The 24,370-nt window shown below is 40.3% G+C and overlaps 1 protein-coding gene across 1 annotated transcript; it reads left to right on the top strand.

The window, feature by feature from the left end:
* The first annotated feature begins 1,041 nt into the window (after positions 1-1,041).
* ASAH1 (N-acylsphingosine amidohydrolase 1) lies at positions 1,042-17,127 on the top strand. Its single transcript, XM_040065366.2, has 14 exons — positions 1,042-1,155; positions 6,360-6,406; positions 6,623-6,713; positions 7,943-8,029; positions 8,955-9,033; positions 9,951-10,025; positions 10,843-10,888; positions 12,144-12,288; positions 13,466-13,520; positions 13,723-13,804; positions 14,405-14,536; positions 14,769-14,892; positions 15,570-15,626; positions 16,287-17,127. The coding sequence occupies exons 1-14, from the start codon at positions 1,087-1,089 to the stop codon at positions 16,374-16,376; spliced, it is 1,179 nt and encodes a 392-aa protein (XP_039921300.2). The 5' UTR covers positions 1,042-1,086; the 3' UTR covers positions 16,377-17,127.
* Positions 17,128-24,370: the final 7,243 nt, after the last annotated feature.

The following is a 24,370-nucleotide window of genomic DNA, read 5'->3' as shown; positions in this document are numbered from 1 at the left end:
CAAGATGGAGAAAGATCCTTCCTCAAGAGCTTGCCTGCCTGGCAACCTTTCATTACCACTGATGCTCAAAAGATGGGCTGGAAATAAATCCCCATAGACTGGTGTGTGTAGAGCAGGTATTTGTTTATTGCAGTGCTGGTAGTGAGGGGGATTTCTGCACCTTACTCACCCACCTCTGTCGAGTGCTGTGGTCTGTTTATACAGTAAGTATTGCTCAGTATCACTATGTCACTATAGCATCATCACAGATGCACTGCAACTAACTTACATAGTATGGTCTCATGGGTATTAGATGGTTCTTTTGCACTGTGCTTGCGCCTCCCCAATTCAGGGATCATCAGGGGTCTTTGATGAAGGCTTCCAAGGTCATCTTCACATCTGAACTTTTCAACTTTGTCTTTGGAGCATGCCCAGTAACGGTGTTCCTTGGTCTGTCGGGTTCCAACCAGTCTAAATTCTTTGTTTTGTGGCTAATTTGCTTTGCATTTGACAATTTCTCATTAGTACTATACTTATCTATCTCGAAAGCCATCCACCTGGTGGGGTTTTTCTTTTTTTTTTTTGTCTATTCAGCATTAAGCAACTAGTTAACCATAAATTAGCCATTACATTCTATAGGAAGTTATTTATACTAGATTATATAGGTATAAAAAGCTATGATTCAGGTTATATTGATATCTTATAACCCAAGCTATATAAGCACCATGTAACTTTGACCCAAGTTATACTGAGTTTTATAGGCATCATCACACAGCCTGCATAAAATCCCTGCAGGACACAAAGTAATTAAAAATCGCAGTACTGCCAAAGTGAAAACTGGTGCCACGGGTTTTCTGTTAGCGTTGCCAAACAGAGGCGATTTTATTTCAGACTCTCCCGTGCGGAAGTTGCCTTTTGTGGAAGCGCGACTGGAAATGAACTGCTGCGCTTTAGCATAACTGCACCGGCGGGGCGGTGGCGGGAGGGCCGGGCCGAGCCGAGCCGAGCCGAGCCGAGCCGAGCCGAGCCACCGCCCCCGGCGGGCGGGGCGCTGTCATGTGGCCGCCGCTCCGGGAAGCGCCGTTCGGAGCGGAGCGGGGCAGGAGCATGGCGGGCCAGGGCTGGGCGCTGCCGGCGCTGCTCGTCCTGGCGCTGCCCGCCTGGGCGCCGGACCCGGTGAGCCTGGCGGGGGACGGGCCGGGGAGAGCGGGGCCGGCGGGAGCGGATCGCCCCGGGGCTGGCGGGGGGGATGCGGACGCTGCCCTTCCCGACGCGGGAGGCCGGGCGATCCCGCGGATGCCGGGATCTCGCTGCCCCCACGGGCTCCCGATCTCGGGCAGGGCTCCGGCGCGGCGGCGGGAGGGGCCGTGCCGCGGCGCTGCTGGACGCGTCCCTGCTCGCTCCTCCGCTCGGTTTCGTGCGCGTCTGTAATGTCAGTGTTGTCCTGTCACAACCGCAGCAGGGATTTCCAGAAGGAAAGTTAAGAGGGGCTTGCTAAAAAAGCTCACGGTTCGGAATCTGCTGAGCGTGTTTGCTGTCGTTCACCCGAGGGGAGGAGCGTAGAGCAGGTGGACTTGGTGTGTCGTTTTTTGCTCTTTCGGCCGTTTGGTTTTGGTTTGTTTTTGGTTTTTTTTTCCACCGAATAAGTGAAATATTTCCTTTTTAGTGGAATTAGGAAGCTGGGAAGTTGGAGGTAGTCGTTTGGAGCAGGCTGGCTTCCATCTCCGGGCATGTAAACAGTTGCTCTTGCTTTCTGGTGTATTCCTGAAGCAGCAAAGCATTCTTTCAGTCTCTTGAAGTTCCGAAAATTAAATTGTCCTCTCTTAAGAGTACAGGTTTTAAATATCTCTAGATTTCAAAGTATTTTTTGCAATCTATTTTTAAATATTTTAGGAACATACTATCTCTCCTATTCTTTGGTTTGCTCCAGTTTGCTTTTGGTTTTTTAGCGAATTACATTGATTCTGGGAAAACTAGTATGGATTTTGCGAAAGGGAAGAGGTGCAGGAAATTACTGTGGACATCTGGATGGCCAGTGTTCCCTTAGAGTCTTTTCAACACGGAATTGGGCTTTTCTCTCTCCTCTCTCTTCTCTTCTTCCAGTCCCATCCTACCAGCCAGGAGCAGCCTCCTAACACTATAAGCTATTTGCAGCTTAAAACACCTTCAGAATTTTAGCCAAAAGTATCCTGGAGTGTGGAGTCATAGGAGAAAGTGCCAGCTGTCATCAAAGTAGTAGCATTAGAGCTTGATTTGCATTTGATTTCACTTGGTACATCTTTGCACTTTCACAATATCTGCTGTGTATCCAGGCTGCAGGCTGTGCTATGTGCAGCCAGCTGTTAGGCTTCGATATTTTACTTTTGTTTGAGATGCAGGAATGCATCATTTGCTGAAGAATTCTTCCTAAGTGCCGCTGGGCTCATCTCATTAACAAAGGGCACAGAAGATAAATGCCTTGGGTTACATCTCAGAGGGGCAGACTGTCCGTCCCTTTAGCTTTCGTTGAGGCCCCCTCAACCATACTGACCTTGCTGTCCAAACTGTGATTTAAGTTGTATTGCCAGTGTTTCTTCAGTACTGCAAGAGTACTCAACCTGTTCAGGAAGGTGAACAGCACTGGGACTCCTGCAGCACAATAGTGTTGCATTGGCATCATCCCATCAGGAAGTGGAGCAGAGAGAAAAATGTGTCAGATCACAGAGTTCATAGACCAAAAGATCCTGAGTATAACAGATTGACCAAAAATATGGAATTATATTTAATAGCTCAAAGAGATAATTTTCTGTTTGTTTTTACATAGGAAGGTGAAAAATATAAAGTACATTAAGGAGGGATGCCAGAGATGGCCTTCCTGAAAATAAATAAAGAAAGTGCTGGTATTCCTTAGACTGGACAAGGTACATTCAGTCATACATTTCATATTCCTGTAATCAGGCTAGTTGTCAAAATATTTACTCAGCAGTCATTAAACCATGGGTTAATTTTCTGTACTGCAGTCAATAACTGTTAGTACTTGATATTTTTTTACAGTTCACCCAATTAATCTCAACAGCTAGCTAGCTATTTGGTTTCTGTTCCACTTTTCTTTTTTTGATACAGTCAGTCAAAATATTAATCTTCTGTGCTACTTCGACTTTTTATTTCCATCTTTCCCCATACCATGTTCCACTTCTCCTCCACTGTGTTATCTTCCTGTTAGTGTTTCGATCCTGTGCTGCCACACGTTTTTGTGTCATTACATATGTCTCAGTTTGAAAGTTGGCAGTATGTAAGATAATCAAGATATGAAACCTACTGGTAACAGATTTTAAAAAGCAAAACAAAGGGAGCATTAAATCACCAGTCAAGAACAGCTGTATTGCTCTTTCATTGCATGTTTGAAAAGCACATTTATAGTGGTAACCTGCTGTTTGGGTCTAGCTTCCAATAGCTTTTTCTAGGGGATGAACTCTGGCTTGTCACATTAGAAACCGAAGGTGGTTCTGTCATGCTGGAAGGATGTTCTTGCATTTCTTGGACAGCATTTACTGTTCTTCCAGTGTCAAGCCTCTGTAGAGAGGAGAACCCTGCTGACCACTGTAGTAACTTCATAGCTGCTTGTTTTACTCTGGTTGTAAAAAGTGCTTGATATTTTTCTGCTGCTGCCAGAAAATTCTTTAGGTGTCTTTTTTGGTTTTGGTTGTTTTTTGGGTTTTTTTTTTTACCTTCTCAGAAAGCTTTGCAGTTAGCTGGTTGCAAAAGACAACATTTTTTTTGTTCCTTGTTAGAACTTTGTGTAAAAAAACCAAAAAAACCCAAAACAGCCCCCTTCTGGTTTTCTGATTGTCTTGCCATCTATTTAAGTTGCTGCCTGTGTGCCGGGGGAAGCCATACACGAAGCTGTGCAGTCACTGGGTTTGTTCTCATTGGAGAAGAGACCGAGGGGGGACCTCGCTGCAGCCTGCAGCTCCTCTCAAGGGGAAGCGTGGGGCAGGCACTGATCTCTTGTTGCTGATCGACAATAGGACCTGAGGGAATGGCCTGAGGCTGTGTCAGGGGAGCTTCAAACTGGGTATTAGGGAAAGGTTTTTCACCGAGGGTGATGGGACACTGCCTGTCAGAGATCAAGATGCATTTGGACGTGTTCTCAGGCACAGGGTGTCACGTTGGACTTGTCCCATGCAGGGCCAGGAGTTGGACTTGATGATCCTTGTGGGTACCTTCTGACTGGATATTCTGTGTATCCATGATGTAATAGTTAACCTAAAGAAACAGTTAATAAGCTCTAATTTCTTAGATACCTCAATCGGTTTTGAAAGACATACAGATTGTTTTAGGAACTACTGGCTTCTTTACCTTGCTTTATACATAGACAGGTTAGAAATCAAAAAATACTACATGTAAGGAGGGACCATTTTCTCTGTTCTCTCTCCCTTTAACTGTTGCTTTCATCGCTCTATTTTTTGGGTTAGACTTCAAAGCACTGAGAAGATAAAAATAGCTGCAGATAGAGGATTAAAATCTCAGGGGAAGGTGCCAGGAGTGACATAATGTTTAGCACCTTTAGCTTAAAATCCTCTGAAATCAGTTTTGCACAGGTGTCACTGTTTCCTCTGTGACCATGGGCTCTGCTGACAGGGCAACTGAATTCTTATCCACGTTGGATAACTTTTTTTTAGAAGCTTTGTCTGTCAGGAAACATACTTTGATGGAGGTATTTCCTGAAAGTCCAAATCTATACGTCCATTGTAGTAGGATGTATATGTAATGTCACTTTTTTCTGATGGATTTTAGTATTGCAGGATGGAAAATTGCACAAGGCTGTTGCATCAATACTGTTAAACATTTGTCTGTCTTTGCACAAAACCTCTGACTTTTATTGCCTAATTAGTCATCTGATATCCCTCCTACCCTCCTTGTTTTGATACTTCTTCACTTTGAAAATTAAATGGCCTTTTGTGTTTGACTTTTTGTTCCAGCTATGCAAAGGCTGTAACTGCACTGCAGTGAAATCTAGGAAACACAAAGCTGCTGGTGCTATACCTTCACCTCACATGTCGGAAAACCAAATCTCATGCTTTCTCCCACCAACTGGAAACAGTAGAAAGAGATAACATTATAACACACAGAAATCAATTTAGAATTGCTGTTTCCAGTTGTAACAAATTAGGCTAGTGTTTAAAGTCCGTGGCATTGTGTAAGACATTCTGTTTTCTATATTAATGCATTAAAAACAGATAATGAGATTAGCCCAGAGAGAACACTGACATTGGTTAACTTCTTTGTCCCAATTACATAGGTGCTGGAGATGTTGCCACAGTTTTCACTGGAACCAGGATGCATTATAAGGACATGCTTGTAATTTAATTAATGCAGCCTAATAAATACTGGAAATCACTGCGGGGGGGGTGGGGGGGAAGGGAAATGGTGGAAGGATCACTCCATATTTTGTTTATGTTCTGTCTCCCAAACGATTGTGCTTTGGGAGCTTCTCTAAGGGCTCCCAGGACAGCACATGTACCTTTCCTTTTTCTTAGTGAGATATATTATACTCTAAGGAGCTTACTGAACTTCTCACATAGATTCAGGACCAAATCTGGCCTGCTGTCAACTGTCTTGAAGCACAAGTGTGGGTGGCCAGTAGGCATTTGCTTGTATGTCACTGGGTAAAACATAGAATTATAATTGTGGCATGTATATGCATATGTTTATATATTTATATGCATGCTTTATGTAATTGATAGGAAAACAACCTTGCATTCACTTTGAGTATGTAAAGTAGTTCTCAAACTTTCATTTGTAACTAGCCATGCACCCAGGAATGAAGGTATATTTTTTAGTTCCATTCCTGAGTTGCACCCCACATAATGTTTAGCACCACCTCAGCAGCACTTCTCCACACTGAATCCAAAGTTGTGCCGTGTATAGCTCATTCCACCAGCTGAGGGACTGCTCAAAGTTCATGATGCTTTCCCTGCCCCAGCTGCACAGTGCAGCTAAACACTAACCATAATTAGGAATGACCTTATAAAATGCAATTATGAATTGGACAAATGGAACAGACTGGTCCGTACTGAGACCTAAGGTTCCTGAACTTGTATAAAGAATATGCTTTTGAAGTGGCCTTCATTAAATCACATGGAATAAAAATATATACAGTTTGTTTATTTATCATACCCTTGTGCTTGCCCTGGACTACATTGGACAAGTTGTCTAAAGGTCTGTCAGGCAGCACGGAGAAGTTGCTGCTGGTCCCTCCTCTTCTGTTTTCCTCTTTCCAAAGTTCCAGGATTTTGATTTAACTGGCTAGTCCTAAAGGTTTAATTCGAAACTAAGTCTACTAGAATAAGAGTGTTTTAACAACGAAGCTAAATAGTAATGTTTCACTGTCTTTGCAGTATGGAGAAGAGTGCAGGAGTAAAATGTACCCTCCTTCAGGACCAACGTAAGTAATCTGATTGAACTTGTCTAGCAAATTACAGAGAAGTTGTGATTTGCAAGTCTGAACAGGGTTGTTTTTTGGTTTTTGGTTTTGGTTTTTTTTTCAAACTTGTTCCTGTTGCAGGTCTACAAAATGCTAGTTAGAGGTGGGAAGCACCTATTTTGTCAAATGTTTTTTGAGAGCCTTATTTAAAGTTGATCTCTGGTGTTTATCTCTCAGGTTCAAAGGGAATATACCCACATATGTCATAAATCTCGATCTACCTCCCAGCAGAAGGTGGGATGACTTGATGCGTGACAAAAAAACAGAGGTAAGAAATGCAGAGCTTGCTCTGAAGCTTAGCAGATATAAAACTAGCACATAGCCTTTTATTTTGAGAAAAGTTTTTAAAGGAATACATGTGCTAAAAGTACATGTATCTGAAAGGGATAATATTTCCAGTTGACTTTTCTAACTTGATTCCAGTGTAAAATAATTGCTTGGGTAAATGTTTTTTTCTGTTTAACACTTAAGCTAGCAGCGTCAAGTGTAGAGACACTGGTGTTTGGGATGTAGAGTGTAAAAACCAGTGTGCCATAAAGAGGTGTGTGCCATTCCATTTATCAAATCTCCTTAGCTGTGAAGTGGTACAGAATGAAGAGGGAGCAATACACCAAAGGAGCAGCCTTGGCAAACTCAAGTGAAACTGAGGCAGCATCTCTTCTCCCTACTTCTCTCAAAATCCTGCATGAGATGATGAAATGACAAGGGCGAAATTTAGAATTCGTGACTTTTTCAGGAATGCTGGTTGTAGCACTGGTGTTTACATAACACAATTAAAAAAAAAAAAAAAAATGAGCTTATTTAAAACACCTGTTCTGAAGATGGCTAAAAATTCAGTTCAGTAATTTTTAATTTCTCAGACAAGGCCAGGGCTTTTTGCTGTATCTCTTGACTTTGGCCATTCCACTCTGAAAGCCAGACAAATTCTACTTACATGCTAATACTTATTTTAAAAGTCTTATGTAAGCCAGTGGGTGTTGGAAACTTCAGGTTTCACCTTAAATTCTGAAGAGTTTTATCTCTTGTGTACTTTGGAGTTAGATCACATGGAGTGGAACTCCTATTTGCCTGACATTTACCTGTTGCAAATTGAAAACATGTGCTTTAATAAGAAATTTATTGAGTGTTTTAGTCTTCAGTAACATCAATGCTTAAGCAGAGAGCTTGAAATTAACCTTCTGAAGGATAGGAGAGTGCAGAGTATTAAAATGTGTTCAAAGGAGCAGAAGATGAGAATGGCTTTCCTGTAATTTTTTATTTCTGGGAGAGAGACCTTTGGAATTAATCAAAAAAGTTACTTGAAGAAAGCTTGAAGAGTGATTCTAGTGGAGAGTTGGGGGTATTTGTTTCACCAAGAACATGACATTTACCGTTTTATTTAAATATGTGTTTTTCTCAACAAAGTGTTTTTTCTAAAAGTCTGTCAAGGAGTTCTGTTAGTATTCTAGCAATTCTTATGCTTAAGATCTATTCAACAAAAGCTCTTGCTCTTTTTAGCTGAAGACTGTGGTCCAGAATATTAAAGATATAGCAAATACCTTCTTCCCCAGTGGCAAAGTTGTTGACATAGTGGATAACAAAATAGTAAGTATTTTCAGTTTAATTATTTTATTACTGTATGCTCTGACTACAGAATTAAAATGCTTCTTAATCTGGCAGTTAAGAACTTTCAAAGTTATTAATTTATAAGTTCTTAATTCCACTTCCAGAACAGAACAAAAATGCTATTTCAAACAGTCACTCTGAAATTTTGCCTTCTTGTCTACTCTGAATGACTGAAACCATCAAACAAAAAATGCAGGTCTCCTCCTCCCCTAATTTTTCCTAAGATTTCCTTTTCAAGCTTGGATTAGTAACACTAAACAAATATGCAGCAGACTTAGTTACTGTAGCAAAGCACTTGACTGAATTTTTTTACCATGTTCCACTTCTTTTAAACAGTAGAGTAAAATCAGGTTTTGAAAACTGTAATAAATGTCTGATTACAGAGACAACTTTGACCAGGCCTCACCTTAAAAATTAATGTGATTCCAATTAAAGTAAGCTTTGGCATGGAACAGGGGAAAGCAGTGTAGGGTTAGAGACAGCAAAAGGTCAGATCTCTACCCCATCTTTAGTTACAGCTTATGTGCCTGAGTGGAGAGGACATAAGGGCAGCTTTTACAGGTGCCATGTGTGAAAGTCAGGGTTGCCCATAAACACTGACATTGAGCTCCATTGCAGTTGAGCTTTTCATATATATGAGTCCTACTTCACTTTTCTGTCTGTTGGAGCTAAGACAAGCAGTGCTCATGTTCGTTGCTCACGTCAGTGTTTTGGTAGGAGTTTTACTTCCCTTGAGTGTATACTTATCTTCAAAGGGCTCTGCAAACATCCTCAAGTTCTATGGGCTGCAGAAAAGTTAAACACTCAGTAGTTGTGAGAAAAGTTTGCCTGTTGAGGAGACATTTTTATAAGTTACAAAATATTGTTAATTTAAACATTTAGCGTACAAAACTTTTCCTTTCAGGCTCATCTGACTGCCACACTTCCTTATCCTTTCAATGAAGAGCTCCAGGGGATTGCAAATTCATCTGGGATTCCTTTGGGTAACAGTTTCCAACACTTTATTAACATAGTGGAAAGCTAGGAATATAGACTCATTTTAAATTAGTGTGTTTAGTGCAGTTAGTTGTAGACATGTGTGACTTTAACAAATCATTAATTAAGTAGTTAAAGCAATAAATTACATCTCACACTAAACAAAAACAGTGTTTTGGAGGAGGATGGAATAAATCACATAAACCTTTTATCAGGCTGGGTCTTCCCCTCAGAGCTGTAAGTTCTCACTCCTAGATTTTGGGAAGTGGAGCAAGTCTCAGCTCCTGTGCACCAAAATTTGAGGCAATCCTTTATTCTTTTGGTTTTGCACTCTGCTGTGTGTCTGCTGTTGACATAGAAAGATGCCAAAGCTCAGCTTCCTGCTGTGCTTTCTTTCCCCTGTGGTCCTTGCCACGTCCTCCTGCCTTGCCTCTGTACCTCCTGCAAAAGAATGCCATTCTAGGTGAGGAGTAGGCACTGACTTCCTCCAGAGCTGAGACAGAGAAGAACCTCTGCCTATTTGCACTGCTTCCCTCACACAGGAGCAGTACACCTGCTGCTAGCAGCAGCTCTTATGTGGCAGTAGTAGTACATCACATGGCAGCTGTCTTCTGTAAAGTGAATTTTATAGCTTGTTTTCAAGTTCCTGGAGGAGGGGTAGCAATGACTGTCAGCTTTGTGCATGGTATGGCAGAAGGTCAGGGGATTCTGATCCCTCTATTTGCTTTTCAGGAAGCTCTTGATTTTGCTGAACCAGTGATTTTAAAGATCAAAGGAGATTTAAATTGAAATTTTTAACAGAAATATTACAGAATACTGAACTTTGCACTATGCTTTTTTCTAACCTTTTTTTTTTCTGTTCATGGCAAGTTTCAAACTATTGAACTTTGTTTCTTTCTTTTTTTTTTTTTTTTTTTTTTCCTAGGGGAAATCGTTATTTTTAACATCTTTTATGAAATTTTTACTGTATGTACATCAATAGTGGCAGAAGATAAAACAGGTAATGCAATCCAGAATAGTGTTAACAGTTTTCTTTTATGTAGAAGAGGGTCCACCTCAGTTATGGAAATAGAGTCCTCCTCAACTGCAGGCAATAAGGTCCATTAAAGAGATTAAAAGGTAATAATAATGCCTAAGGACTGAAAATAAAAGGTATTCCTTGAGAAAAGGAATAAGAGTTCGTAAGTGTCTTGGGTTTAAAAAAAATGGACAAAAATACTTTCAAAGATAGTTTGGGTTTGGTTTTTTTGGATGGTGAGTGTTTTGTGATTGGTTGGGGGTTTTTAATAGGTGGCGTTTGTTTTTCTCAGGGAAAGAAGCACCAGCTACACACCTGAAACTTTCTCAGTGCCATGCAAGATTTTGCATCTAGTTTCTAGATATTGTATGCATATGCTGGTAGTGAAAACAGACAGTCTCATCTAAGACAAGAGACTCTTTCATTCTCCTACTTAGTTTGCAGTCCTTGTCTGCACCTGTTCCAACTCAGGAAGTTTCTAAAGGATTCTGAGGGTTTACAAACATCTCACTTTTAGAGGGGGCTCAAGGTGTTGCCATTGCATTAAGATAATGTGGAAAGATTAGAGGCTCAGATGGACATCAGTTTGCAAGATTACTTGATTAACGTTGTAGCAGAACACTTCTCTGAACAATAAAAACCCATCATTATATTGTTGTTATGAAAAGGGCAAGTAGAGGATGCTGTTTTCCTTGCCTGCTTTCCCAGATATTTGACTGCTTACTCATTTCTTGGGTTTCTAAGCTGAAATTTGGCTATTTCTTTGGAAAATTGTATTTAATTATTTATTCTTGTATAGGGAAACTGTACCACGCCAGAAACTTGGATTTTGGACTCTTCCTAGGGTAAGTACTTAAGCTTGTGAGTATTTTTTTTTTTAATCCAAAGAAAAAGCAAGCTGAATTTGAAATAGCTACATACATTCTTTGAGTCTTCTTTGGATGTCCATAAGTCTATGACAAGTAATTCTCCATTGTGTGTTGAGAAGAAAGGCTAAAATGAAAAGATCAGGATGTTCTGCTGATCTTATGTCAAACTGCCCCAAGTGCATTAAGAACAGTTGTGTTTTGCTACTTACTTTTTTCTCAGCTCCAGTTCAAACTGTCTCAAACCAAAGAATAGCCCACGTAACCTGATCTCTGAGGCACAGTATAGCTTGTTCTTTACAGGATGGGATGAAGCATCAATTTTAACATATGCACTGAACTGGGGATTGCATTGGGGCTTAGTGTTTTGATGATTTCCTCCCTCTCCTCCTGCAACATTGGCACTTCCTGCCATTCTTCATTTCCATACAAACCTCGTAGTTTGTTGCCCAGCACCCCTTAGCTCTCCTTTCATACCCCAGGATGAGGTAGTTCAGCATTTGCTTTTATTACCCCATTATATTTTGTAACATCACTCATGCAGATGATGCTCAATGCACAATTGACTTAAATGCTCATCTTTATTAAAATTCTTACCTACATATTAAAAACTCACATGTTGTCTACTGTGATTCCACCTGTCCCTTCATTTGGCTTGTTTTGGACTTCTCTCACTTGTCAGAAATACTGTGAACATGCTTCCTGAAAATTAAGGAAACTTTTAAAGCTGCTCCCAGAGTCTGGATTATTTCCAGAGAATTTAACAGTCTGCTAAGTGCTCTTTATCAGCCTTTTGCCTACAAACTGGTCTGGCTTATCATACAAACTCAAATTGGTACTTGCCTTCGTGCAGATCAAATCTATGGTTTCTCTTCTGCCATTGAAAAATAAGAATTTGAGGTTTGGTGTCACAGGCAGTACCTGTGGCTCCCTTTGCCAGCGGGTAGAGAACAAAGTGATGTGTTCAAAACAAACCAGCTGTGATGGTGGCGCTGTTTAATCCAGAGAAATATATTTGCTTTTGGTTCAAACAAAACTTAGTTCTTTTCACTGCCTGCCTGTGCATTTAGACTTCTTAGATGTTCCTTGCCGGTGCTGCTTAGGTAACTACAGAGCAGTGATGTGAGTAAGATCAGAGGACAAGCATCACACACAGGATGTCTGCGTGCTGTGAAGGGAAGCTTTGAAAACTACTGAGAGAGGGAATTTTCAAATGCTGTACTGTCTTCTGCAGGTGGGATGTTAAAAATAATTCCTGGACGTTAACTCGGGAACTGAAGCCTTTAGTGGTACTCTTGGATTTTCAGAGAAACAACAAAACAGTGTTCAAGTCCACAAATTTTGCAGGATACATAGGCATGGTGTCTGGAGTCAAACCAGTAAGTATGGGGATGGGGTTTTGTCAATTTGTTACAAATGCTTCAGACTTTTGTTTAATATTTAAATTTTGTGCTTTCATGCTCTGCCTTGGGATGTTTTCCAATAAATGATCACTTGATTTTTCTGATGCATGGCATAGCTACTTGAAGACAGATAAAATAAAACAATGCTGCACCCTTCCTTGTGAAAGGAGATTGCCTGAATGAAATGGTGTTCAGACAGTTCTTGAAAACAGCATTGAATTTCGTATATGAACAGGCGTGAATACAAAGTGCTGAAGTGGTTGGAGTTTCTCGCTGGCTAATAGCTAATGCTGTAATCCCAGAGATGAAACAGCACACCTGTGCTATTTAATTTTTTCTCCAATCCCTGGAAAAGGCAGTCCTGCATTTTAAGATTTCTTTGTGGGGTTTTTGTTAATTAGGCACCTAAAATCTGGGATTTCTCTACATCTTAAAAACCAGCAGTACAGAACTATATCATTGTCCAACTTAACACAACTTCACCTTTTCTACATGTTCTGTCTTCTACTCTAGGTAGTCTTTCTTCTTGTAGAGCATTTCTGGCATAAATCCCTGCATTTTATGTATTTATTTTTGTCTTTTGCACAAATAAATTGGGAAGATTCCATTCTGAAAATGATTCAGTGTAGCTGAATTCAGCTTTTGTCTGAAACATTAGCTGAAGAAGACTGAGATTTGAGTTTGAATTGTGTGTTCCTAGTAGTATGGACTGCAGTGTGTGCAGCTGCATGCCCATGTGAAAAGCAGTAACATCAGGGTGTGCTTAGCACTGGGACTTAAAAATCTGCCTTCAAACTAGAATAGTACTCAGAGGTCTGAGAAGAAGGTGACATGCAGCAGGGAAAGGAAAACGCTAATTCAGTGATGCAACACAGACCGAGAGGTAAAAATGGCCACAGGCTTGACTTGCTTGGCATAAAAGCATGCCTTGCTGATTGCCTGCCTGGTCAAAAAACTCATTTCTACTTATTCAAACCATGATAAGTTAGGTTCTTTTCTACGTGAGCTTGATCTTGAAGTCTATTACTCAAAGGGGGAGAGTGTAACAAACAAGAAGCTCAATTGACATCTAAATTGCAATGCTGCCTCTTGTTTATTACTGGTACTCGTGGGCTGGCAATGGCTGAGGGTTGGCTTGTTTAATTCTTTTCAGAACTTGTTTACTCTGACAATGAATGAGCGTTTCAGTCTTGATGGTGGTTATGTGGGTGAGTAATGCTCATTTCTTTCATTATTTCTGCACAAGTTTTCCAGACCTTGGGCAAACCAGTAACCTTAATAAACTGGCACACAAATGGTGAAAAGATTGCAGATGAGTAAGATAAAACACAGTTTATTTTAAAACCAGCTGTGAAAGTTTAAATAGCATGAGTGAAGAGTCTGAAAACAAATCATTGTGATATTTTGCAGGAATCTTCGAATGGTTTCTTGGTAGAAGAGATGGTATGTGGATGGGGTTTCTCACAAGAACAGTATTAGAGAATGCTACAAGGTATTCCCTCTCCCTGGAAATATTATGCTCCTTTAATTTGCTTTGCATTCAACTAGCATGGATACTGTAGATGTATGCTTAATAATCCAGTGATATAGATACCTTCCTAGTTGCCTTAACTTTAAATAGTTCTGGTTTTGCTGGTACTCTGGAGCAGGAGGCAAAGCATCACACATGATCCCTCAATTTTTTTTTCTCAGATTTTTTTTTTCCTGATGAACCTGTTGGTAATCTAAATGTGTAACAGCATTCTGCATCAAAGCACATCCAATAGGTACTAGTACATTGTAGGAAGTAAGCAGAAGCAAAGCTGTAATGCAATAAATTAATTCAGTGGGATATGACACAGTATGTCATCATTTTACTCATGTTTAAGTGTAAACAAAGTGCAAAGAGCGTCTCTAAACAATCATAGTTTAAGTACAAAATGAGACAAGAAGCTTTGCTTAAATGTCTTCCTTTATCATCATGTCTTCTCATATGTACATGAAAGGGGAAGAAAGGCTTAACTACCCAAACTTTTCCTGGGTCTGTGAAACTTGTTCTTCAGTACTTGAACCATTTACGGCATTTAATAATCCAATGTGATCTTACCCACAGTTACCAGGATGCAAAAGACAGACTGGCAAAAACAAGACTGCTGGCTCCAGCTTACTTTATTCTGGGTGGAAAAAATTCTGGAGAAGGGTGTGTGATAACTCGATCCAGGACAGCTGCTCTGGATATCTGGGAGTGAGTATGCTTGACATGACACCTGACTCAGCCTTCCAGAGGAGGACAGGTTCCACCAATAATTGTGTGCTCTGTTTCTTGTGACTTCTGTTCTACAAAAACTTCTTTACCATCATTGAAAAATACCACAGCAAGCCTAAAAAAATAATGCATCTGTATGTAGTATATACTGTATAGGTGTACTTACTATATACTTGCAGAAGCAAAACGCAAACTTCGACCTCTTTTCCAGCCTTGATATCAAGAAGGGCACGTGGTACGTGTTAGAAACCAACTACGATCGCTGGAAGCCTCCACTGGTGCTGGATAATCGTAGAGGACCTGCCATGAAATGCCTGAACCAGACAACACAAGAGGTAACCATCCTCCAAATACCTCATATCCTGCTGGTGTGAAACTCCCAAGTTGCACTAGTGACCTGACACAGCCAGGAGCATCCAGGTTATTTTCAAGCACAGCTGTAATGACACAAATGGCTGATGATTTTGTGATAACTTGTCTCTGCTTCTGGGTCAGAAGAAGCTGACCATGGGGGAGGTTTATGGGGTTTTTTTGTTTATTCATTTGTCGATTTGTTTGGGGTTTTTTGATTATTGGTTTGGGTTTGGGTTTTGGTGGTGGTTTTAGGGGGATTGGATTTTCAGGATGCTTTTTTGGTTTGGTTTGTTGGGTTTTTTTGTTTGTTTGTTTTGTTTCTTTCTTTTCATCTAGGTGGGTTTCCTGATGTTTTCAGCAGCTGCATATGCAGGAAGGTACACTCAGGGATACTTTGAGAAAAAACTTGTGGTGTTTTCAGGGTAGTTTTATCAGCTAAATCAAACACACACTCTTGGGCAGCAAACACATTAATGTACCATGCTCTACTAAGATCTGGTCTGGTCAAATTTTTGCACATTCTTCTGATATCAAAGTGCTATGGGTGTCTTGTACTCTTAAAGCTGTATCTTGTTATTTAAGTGAGGTGTAAAAAAGTTCTCAGCATTTACATTAACAGGTTAATGGCCCTTAATACCAGTGTATTATTTTCTTTCAGAATCTCTCCCTACCAGCCATTTATGATGTTCTCTCCACAAAGCCTGTCCTCAATAAGGTAATGCTTCTATTTTTGCAGGAAGTTTAGAATGGGGTGCGAGCCACTAACTACTGTACATCTAAGGAGGAGGCTTCAGGGGTACATTCAGGGCTTTTTAGGTAAAAATATGAATGTAAAAACAAATTTCACATGACTTTTTAAAAGCAATATGTAATTGCTATTAATGCTATGTAATTGGAATAGCTATTTTCCAAAGGGTCTACAGCTTTAAAATTCTCAGTATGAGCCCTTTCCTCATAGCTGGCCCTGATTTGAGGCAGCAGCCTGCAGACATCTTGAGCACCCTTTTAACCAGAATTGATGCATGATCTTTGTCCTTGTAATTCGCATGAAACAAGTTAATATGATTTAGGCATACTACAGGCACATTATTCTTCCAATACAAGAGGTTTTAGTCTGAACTTGAAATTTTGGTGTTTAGGAAAAAAAAAAAAACTGAAGGAAAGAGTGTTTAGGAGTTTTTGAATGATGTAGTTCCTGTATTAAGTGGAGGCAGCATTCTTGACTGAGAACATAGACAATTCTTACTTCCATGTTGTTGACTAAAGGTAAATGCTCATTTTAGTAGAACTGTTCAGCTATATCAGAGAGTTTTTCACTAATTCCTGTAATGTGGTTTATTTTCTTTTTTCTTCATCCTCCCCCCTTACCCATTAGCTGACTGTGTGCACAACGCTGATGGAGGTGTATAATGGCCATACAGAGACTTACCTGCGGGAATGCCCAGATCCCTGTAGTCCTTGGTAGCCCTGTACTTCTCCTGTGTTGGAAGCTGCTTGTCCAGATTGGCACTCCTCCACAAGAAAATGCTTCTGGAAAGAGATTACTCAGTCTAACTCCTTTCTTCAGGAATCTAATGGCTCTATAGAGATGGCAAAGCACTTCTAACAATGAAGGACCCTATCTCACAGCAGACTTTCTTGCTTTGTAACCAGCAGTTCTGCTGACAAGAAATGTATCCTCATGAGTCTGGTGTGATTTCAGCCATTTCTGCTGAAGGAGTTCACCAGTTAGTTCTAGGTGTCTTTAGTCTTGGCAGTATTCTTGGTGTGTTGTTGGTTGGGGGTTTGTTAATTTTTGATTTTTTGGTTTGGTTTATTTAGATTAAAATCCTTCTAAAGAACACAAGTTATAATGGCATCTACCAAGCGTCAAAAAGAATTGTGTATAAAAAGACCATCTGGGACAATACAATTCTGTTATTCTTTCATAAGCACTTAATTGCTATTGTTCTAGTATAATATGAGGATATGTCTGATCTGCCCTTTTATAAAATAACCTACCAAGTGTCATGTTTAGTCACAGAAACAAGGTCTTGGGGAAACATCTCAAACAAGATCTGAGCCAAGAATGTCTTGCTACTGACTTACAGCTCTTTTGCTGAAGCTCTTTCTTGGCCTGTTAACAAAAATGTGGTTTTTTTAGCTCAGGTTTTTCTGTTCTCTCAAAAGAAAAATACTAATACAATAAAGAAAAGATACTTTCTGTGACCAAAGTACACATGTACTGATTTCGTACTTCAGTCTAAGGCACTATGCACGTTAGATACCACACAGCATAAACTGTTTTTATTTCCAAATAGATTGTGTCTGAAAAAGTGTTTTTTTTCTGATTTTGAAAACTGATAGTTAAAGCTATTATCATAATAAGATCCTTGGATTGTGTTGGGAGGATTTTGGTTGGTTGTTTTTTTTTTAAAGTGGGGAAAGGAAACCAGCCAAGTGAGATTACACCATTGTCTGGAATTCAAGTTAAGAAAGAAAGGTCCTTCAGAAAGAAGTAGTAGCACCCTAATATCCTAGGAAGCAGATAATGTAGGAGGCAGTAGTTTTATCTGTGCCACTGGCTGCATTGCTGGGACTAGCTTACAGTTCCAACTCTTGTGATTTCTAACACACAAAGAGAAGACACTGCAGAGTGAGCTTAGGTACTAGTTTGTGTAGTGGTACCCTTGTATTCTTTTCTTAACCTCCTCGGAAAGAGGTGATATTCATATCCTATTGCCAGGAATTTAATTCCCAGGAATTAAAAGTTGCCAGGAGTCTAAGGGAAATGTTTGATCTCTCTTTGGTGTCTACAGAGACAGTATTGCATAAGGCATTCCAGTTAAAACCTACAAGTTCATGACATCCAGTCACAATGGGACTCTTGATTGCCAGGACACGCAGACTACAAACTTCTATTAAAATATACACAATTTTGAATTATTTTTTACTACTGTTTTCACACTGCAACTGAATTCATGGTAATAGATATGCTACAATTAGTTTTAATTACATAACATTAGATTTCTGAAAGTCTTTGTCTGTGTAAGTGTCAAGGCATAGTCCTACCCAGGAGAGAGACTTTTATGTCCCACAGTAAAAATAACATCATTCCCTTTAAATTGAAATCAAACCTACCCATCTAAAGACTTATCATTTGTAAGCCCACATTACCAGTGTAAAGCAGAAGTTGAGAGCACAGTATACTACAGCTTCCTGTTCCAAGCACTGAAAGGTATTAAAATGTTTTTCCCCATAATTAGAAATTTAACACTAAGAAGTCTACAGAAGGGGGAATCAAATGATTGCCCAAAATAATCTCTTCAAGGAAGAAATGGTGGATTCCCTAACACTGGACACTTAAGATTCAGCTGAAGAGTGTGCTGGGCCTTCTTGTCTAGATTGGGCTTTTGCCAAAAAGATTGGACCAGCTGATAAGGCCTTGAGATTCTTTTCAGCTCCATGTTTTATGGTTAAAAGGTAACCTTTAATCATTCCTTGTTTCAGTAGCCAGGCAAACTCAGTTTTCATTAGAGGCTCTCCTTCCAACAGCATTGGAAGAAGTGGGGACAACAGGAGTGCTATTTACCAAATAATTCTAGCAGCTGATAAAGAAACACGGCTTCTGGTTGAAGAAAATGAAGCAGTGTATTCTAGGCCTTAGAATAGTGCCTGTGGTGGCACGGCAAGAAGCAATTCAGGGGGATGTAGCACTGACAAATTGAGAGCACACAGAAATCAACATCCCACTGATTAAACAAGGGCCAGTCTAGTTGTCCATCTAATTTCTTGTTTAATTGAAGCATGCAAGCAGAAGTGTGTTCGTATGGTTGTACTGCCAGGGTCCATTTTTAATCTCAACTATGAATCTATGTAAACCAAATATAACAACACAATTTAAATTAGTGAAAAATGCATGTGTGAAATGCAGCTCCTGGGCCACTTGATTAATACAAAACAATTAAACCAAGTCAGGTGTTGCAGTCTGTACTGCAAAGAGCCCATCACATATTTCTGACTGCACACCTCAGCCTGGTAGGGGATTGTTCGGATTTATGTGCAATGAAGTTGTGTAACAGCCATAATCAAATTACTTTGTAATTTAAAAATCAGTTTACTTGCTTAATTAGTCTTGTCCCACTTTAGCCAAGGCAGTGTAGACTATTCAGTTATTAAGTAATGTCCCTTGTGCAAGACAATCACATTTCCACACTTGAAATTGCTTTACAATTGCAAAAGGACAGCTAAATTCCATGGATGTCTGTCCAGAGCCTGAATGCCTATGCTGCTATTGACTAAAACAAAGCTATTTAAAAACAAAGCTATTTAAAAACAAAATCCCCAACAACTGTCTTACTGTGTCTGCCATAATATTCAAAAAGTGATGAATGTGATTAATTTCTTGTTGATTTAACCTTCACCTGTCAAGTCTGAAAGTTTTCTCAAGCCAGACAAAAAATATTATTTGCTTTTGTTACAGATAGAAATATCTATTTTTAATGTCAGTTTACTGCCTTCCCCCCTGCTGCTGCTCTAGGCACAGTGATGGAAGCTAAGGCCATTTCATTGAAGAAATTTTTGCAGCTACTTGCAGTGTTGGGATTTTATAGCTCCTTTTATTTACATAGACACAATGACAGTGGGTGTGGGTTTTCGTATAAACTTGCTGCACACATATTTGAGATACCTCACAAACACCGAGGGAGTGGTCTGATTCTTTTTCTTAGGTTTATTTTCTTCCCAGGTCAAGTAACCAGCCATATGTATTTTTCTCTTCAAGTTTACGTAAGAGAGATATATGCAGCTTTCCTAATTCTGTTGTGAAAAACAATCAAATTGCTCCAAAAAAAAGTCAATACGTGAGCAACAAGAAAAACACACTGACTTTTTGCATAGCCTAGTTCTAGAAAAACCAGCCTCAGTTTTAGCTTTTAGCAGATTTACTGTTTATATAAATACAAAGAGTTAATCCAGTTTACTGTAAACTAGATTAAATAAGGTACTACAGAAGAGACCAAGCTGTCTGAGTGCTGGCATTTAAATGCAAAAAAAAAAAAAAAAGCGCCAAGAAAATGTTTCACCTTTATGGTTTCAGGAACCAATACAGTGAAGCCCCGTACCATTTCATAGGGAGAAAGAATGTCATCTCCCATGTTAAAAAGCAAAATTCTGGCAGTTAATGCAGACAGGAGAAGGCAGGAATTTGCATCTTATCAAAAGCAATCAGTAGTTCTCGGACAGACATGCAATTGAGTTTGCTTTAGAGTCAATTACAAGTCAAGGCTTTGCTTAGAAGCAAAACTCCAGAGCAGGGCCCATAGATGTTCAGACAAATACTTGCAAGGAAAGCAGCAAGAGCAAATAAAAGATTTTCACTGGAGTGAGCAGGCATGATGAAGAGTGGGATTGACAAGAAGCAGGTGAGAGCTTCAAGGCAGGCTCCACAACTAATAATGAAATACTTCCTCCCAGCACAAACATGTGTCCTGTCACACAGCCAGCTCTTTGGGCTACAAGTGCAAGGAGAAAGAAATGCAAAGGAAAAGCTTGGATTTCACCTCAGTGGCTGGCAACAGCAGCTTATGGCCGGATCCTGCCTATGGCATGGATCATCAGATGAACTCTTCTGCTTTTGAAGGACCAGAACTGTTGGTGAGAAGGGCACACCCAAGCTCTCTGAGCAGTAAAACCTCTAATCCTTTGGACCAGAGGAACAAGATGAGCCAGGAGTAATGCTCAATCAAAGAAGTGGCACAAGCCACAGTTTGCCTTGGGAAGAAAACTGCAGATATTTATGCATTCTGTAAGAAGCTGCCTTTGACACTTAAGAGAGTCTGGAAACTGAACATACCAGTTGGCCAAAGGCTGTGATCTAGAACCAAGCGGACCATGCGGTTGTTCCCCCCAGCTCTGCCTACCCATTTTTAAGACCATTGTAACTTGGCAGAATCAAAGATTTTAAAGGTCCTTTGTCGCTATGTCTGCTCCCACACAGTTACTTACAGGAGACTACAATAATTAAAAAGGATTTAGTCTATTTACATACCAAGAAGCATTATACTCAGGACATTTTCTGATCCACAGTGAATCAGCTCTGAATTACATTAATTGTATATGGGACAATCTCAGTCTAATTTGTTTTGCAAAGTTTGTTCTCCTGGCTCGAGGGTTACACATGAACAATAGGATCCCAGCAGTGAGACTGCCTCTGCTGGAGATTCTGCATTTAAGGTAACTCCAGTCTTTGCTTGATGTTTTGTACTATTAGTCTTGTCTTTCTTTTAAACTTGCTAAGTTTTCTCTATTTGGCAGACACACAGTGTAGAAAAACAAACAAAAAAACACCTGAAGTTTTTCCCTCTTTATATTTCAGTGAAAATGGGTCATCTCAGTAAGAATTTTTTTTATCTGCAGTAAGAAAGGTTAGATCACAAGCACTGAGATGTAGCAAAGTGCTGCATTGCCTTCTTGTTTTAAAGCGGAACTTTAATTCAGGTACCTGGAGGTGCTTGGATTAGACAGTCTTTTCTCAGGCTACACCCACTATCTGAATTGCACCAGTATCTAGACCTTTGAGTAGTGACACGTAATTTGCATCAGCTTAGTTTTCAAAATGCTACATTTACATTCCTGCAAGAAATGTACATGTACCATCCCCTGAGAGGTGGAAACAGTTCTCTTAAGACAGCCATATCCAGCTCCATGAACCTTCATTCCTTCTGTGTGAACCGAGTGGGAAAAGGAAACAAAAGTGACTGGATGGAAAGAAGAAAACAGGGAAGGGGAAAAGAAGAAGAAGAAAAAAAAAAAAAGTGAAAGGAGCAGGAGCCAGTGTCAGGAAATATCAGAGAAAAGAGAAGTGAAACAGCACAAGACAGACAATAGTGCCAGTCTATGAAGATCTAGCAACTGCAGTATGCTCCTCTACTGACCCTTCCTTTGCTGGCCAGTGAATCCCCAACCAAAATGTGCCTCCTCATCTGCAGCAACTGCTGTTATCATATATTTTCAAATTATGCTGAGAGACACTAGATCTAAACTGATTCTTTAAGAAAATAATATTGAAATTAAAAATACATATTATATCAAGCAATTGTCCTTCAGATTTAAAATCAAGATAAGCTGCATTAGAAGTATACTCAGGCTGTGAAATAGCCAGAAGAAGCCACTCATTCCTGCTTGTTTTTGAACGAGATGCAGTCTCTGTATGATCCCAGAATTCCCTTACAGAGATCCCTTGTTTCACTCACAGCACAGAATGGGCTGCGTTCCTGTGAAGAATGAGAGTGGCATAACATAGGAGAAACCTGTTCCAGTTTTCAAGACCTCTCTCTTGCAAGAGAAGAGATGATGTTACAGACCAGGCACATGTCAGTACCTACAGGGTCCACTAAACTGTCACCCCAATTCTGCCAGGTGCTGCACGGGCAGTAGGCTGTGGTTGAGCTGGTACCCAGTCTGTGAAAGCAGGGATTGTGTTTTGGAAGTACTGATCACAAAGGCAGTTAAGACAGCGGGAGCTATGCTGCAATCATATAAAGTACTGTAAAGTGAATCCTAATTTTTTTTAAATGTCAGTTCAGGCTCTCAAAACTGTCCAGCAGTCTTCATTTCATACTCTGTATGTCAGAGCTCCATATGTAACACAGGCACAATATTCCATTGCTTTTCTCATTATCAGGAAGATAAACTAATGCAAAAAGTCTAAAGCTGTCAAAGAAAGTTGATTTAGTTTGATCCCAGCAAGCCTTCAAGGATCATGGAAGGAAGAGCACCATAGGGAGCCTGATAAAGAAGTAATCACTTCAATGCAAGATTTGGATGGTTCACTGAATAAGCAGGGTTCAGAGCCACACGCTGCATGCTGAACACCCCTGTGTTGGCTGAGGCATTGACTTTGTGAAAGGGCCAGCACAGGGAAAATGAGGAGATATGTGACTGTGTGATTAAGAGCCCTGTGAGCACATGGCAGCAGGTTACATACAGGTACTTACTATGATTCTCGCATCTTATTTTGCCATGCTGATTGTCTGAGCTAGACAGCTCGAGATTTTATTTTTTAAACTGAGGGCTGGTATCAACTGATGAGGAGAATGAAGGATACAGCAGACTGTGACTTTCATGTGTCTGTGCGAGAAAGAAAGGGAGACAATAAAGAAACTTGACACAGATCCCATTTTTACTCAAGGTGTGCATCACAGCCTCCCACCACGCCATCTGCACCAGCCTCTGTTCCGCCAATGAGTCAAGCATACCACATTTGCTTTGTGAAGATCTTCCCTATACCTTTTCACCCCAAAGCAGCAACCCACTAATTTTCTCCTCCGACCTCTGATCAGACTCTATATTTATTTCTTCCTCCTGAGACTGCTCAGTTGATTATCTGCTCCTTTCTATCAAGTAGCCTTCAAGTGCAGTGCATGCCCATACCATTCCAGATAAACATTCCAGCCACCCAAATGAGTTTGAAATGCAGCCAAGTGACTTTGCCTATCCCCGTCTCAAGCTCCCACTTTCAATAATGTGTGTTACACAACATCACAACAACTTACCAGTACAAAATCTGCTTCCCACGGGCCTTGGTACCAGGGCTACCTGCAGTTCGAAATACTCCCTCAGACCATACTTTATTTTCTTTCCATTTTTTTTGGCTTGGCTCTGTGTGCGGAGCTGAGCCAGCACCTCTGTCCGCTACATGGGGGTTAGCTGTCCTTGCCAAAGGAGTTATCAGCCACAGCATGACAGGTGACAGCTGTTTCCTGTTTCTGAAAGCAGTGCTACCAGCCACACCATCCCTCTCCTTAATTTAGAAAGCTGCTTTGTTGTCATCTGGTTCTACACTTCCACATGCAGGCTGAGGGCTGTAACAGGAATAACAGCACTGAGGTTGCATGACACTTTCCCTGTTCAAACCAGTGGGCAAGGAAACCCACAGGAATTGTTTATTGTAAACAGACAGATTTCCCACAGACTAAACCCAACAGGTAGCAGCAAGCAGTCTTGCTCCCCTGCATTTTCTAGTGTAACACGATAACAAAGGAGCATGCTCAAGAAGCACTATATGGAATGAGGTATATCTCTTAAATTTTAATCTGTGGACATTCTATGTTTGCAGTTGAAGATTTATGCCAAATATACTTCTTAGCTCTGAGTATCTGCCAAATGGATTCTTATTAATGGAAAAAAAAAAAAAGAGCAATAGAAGAATTTTTCTCAGCATAAGGGATGGAACCAATCTCTGCTACTATAAATTACAAGCAAGACCAGAGCTATTCTCAGGGATTATTTTTACAGCCACCTCTTCTTGCAGTTTCTAAAAAGCATTCTCAAGCCTTTGAATTCCTGAATAAAATTCCTGCTTACAACTGTTAAAATATGAGGGTATTTTCCTGGTATTTCAATTCTCAGAGGCACTGCCTTCTGTAGTGACATTATAGATGCCAGTCCTACAATCTGTCCTATGCAGACAAACACCCA

Source organism: Hirundo rustica, chromosome 5, assembly GCF_015227805.2.
Source record: "Hirundo rustica isolate bHirRus1 chromosome 5, bHirRus1.pri.v3, whole genome shotgun sequence".
NCBI classification, from domain to species: Eukaryota; Metazoa; Chordata; class Aves; order Passeriformes; family Hirundinidae; genus Hirundo; species Hirundo rustica.
This window is presented reverse-complemented; position numbering and strand designations above follow the sequence as displayed.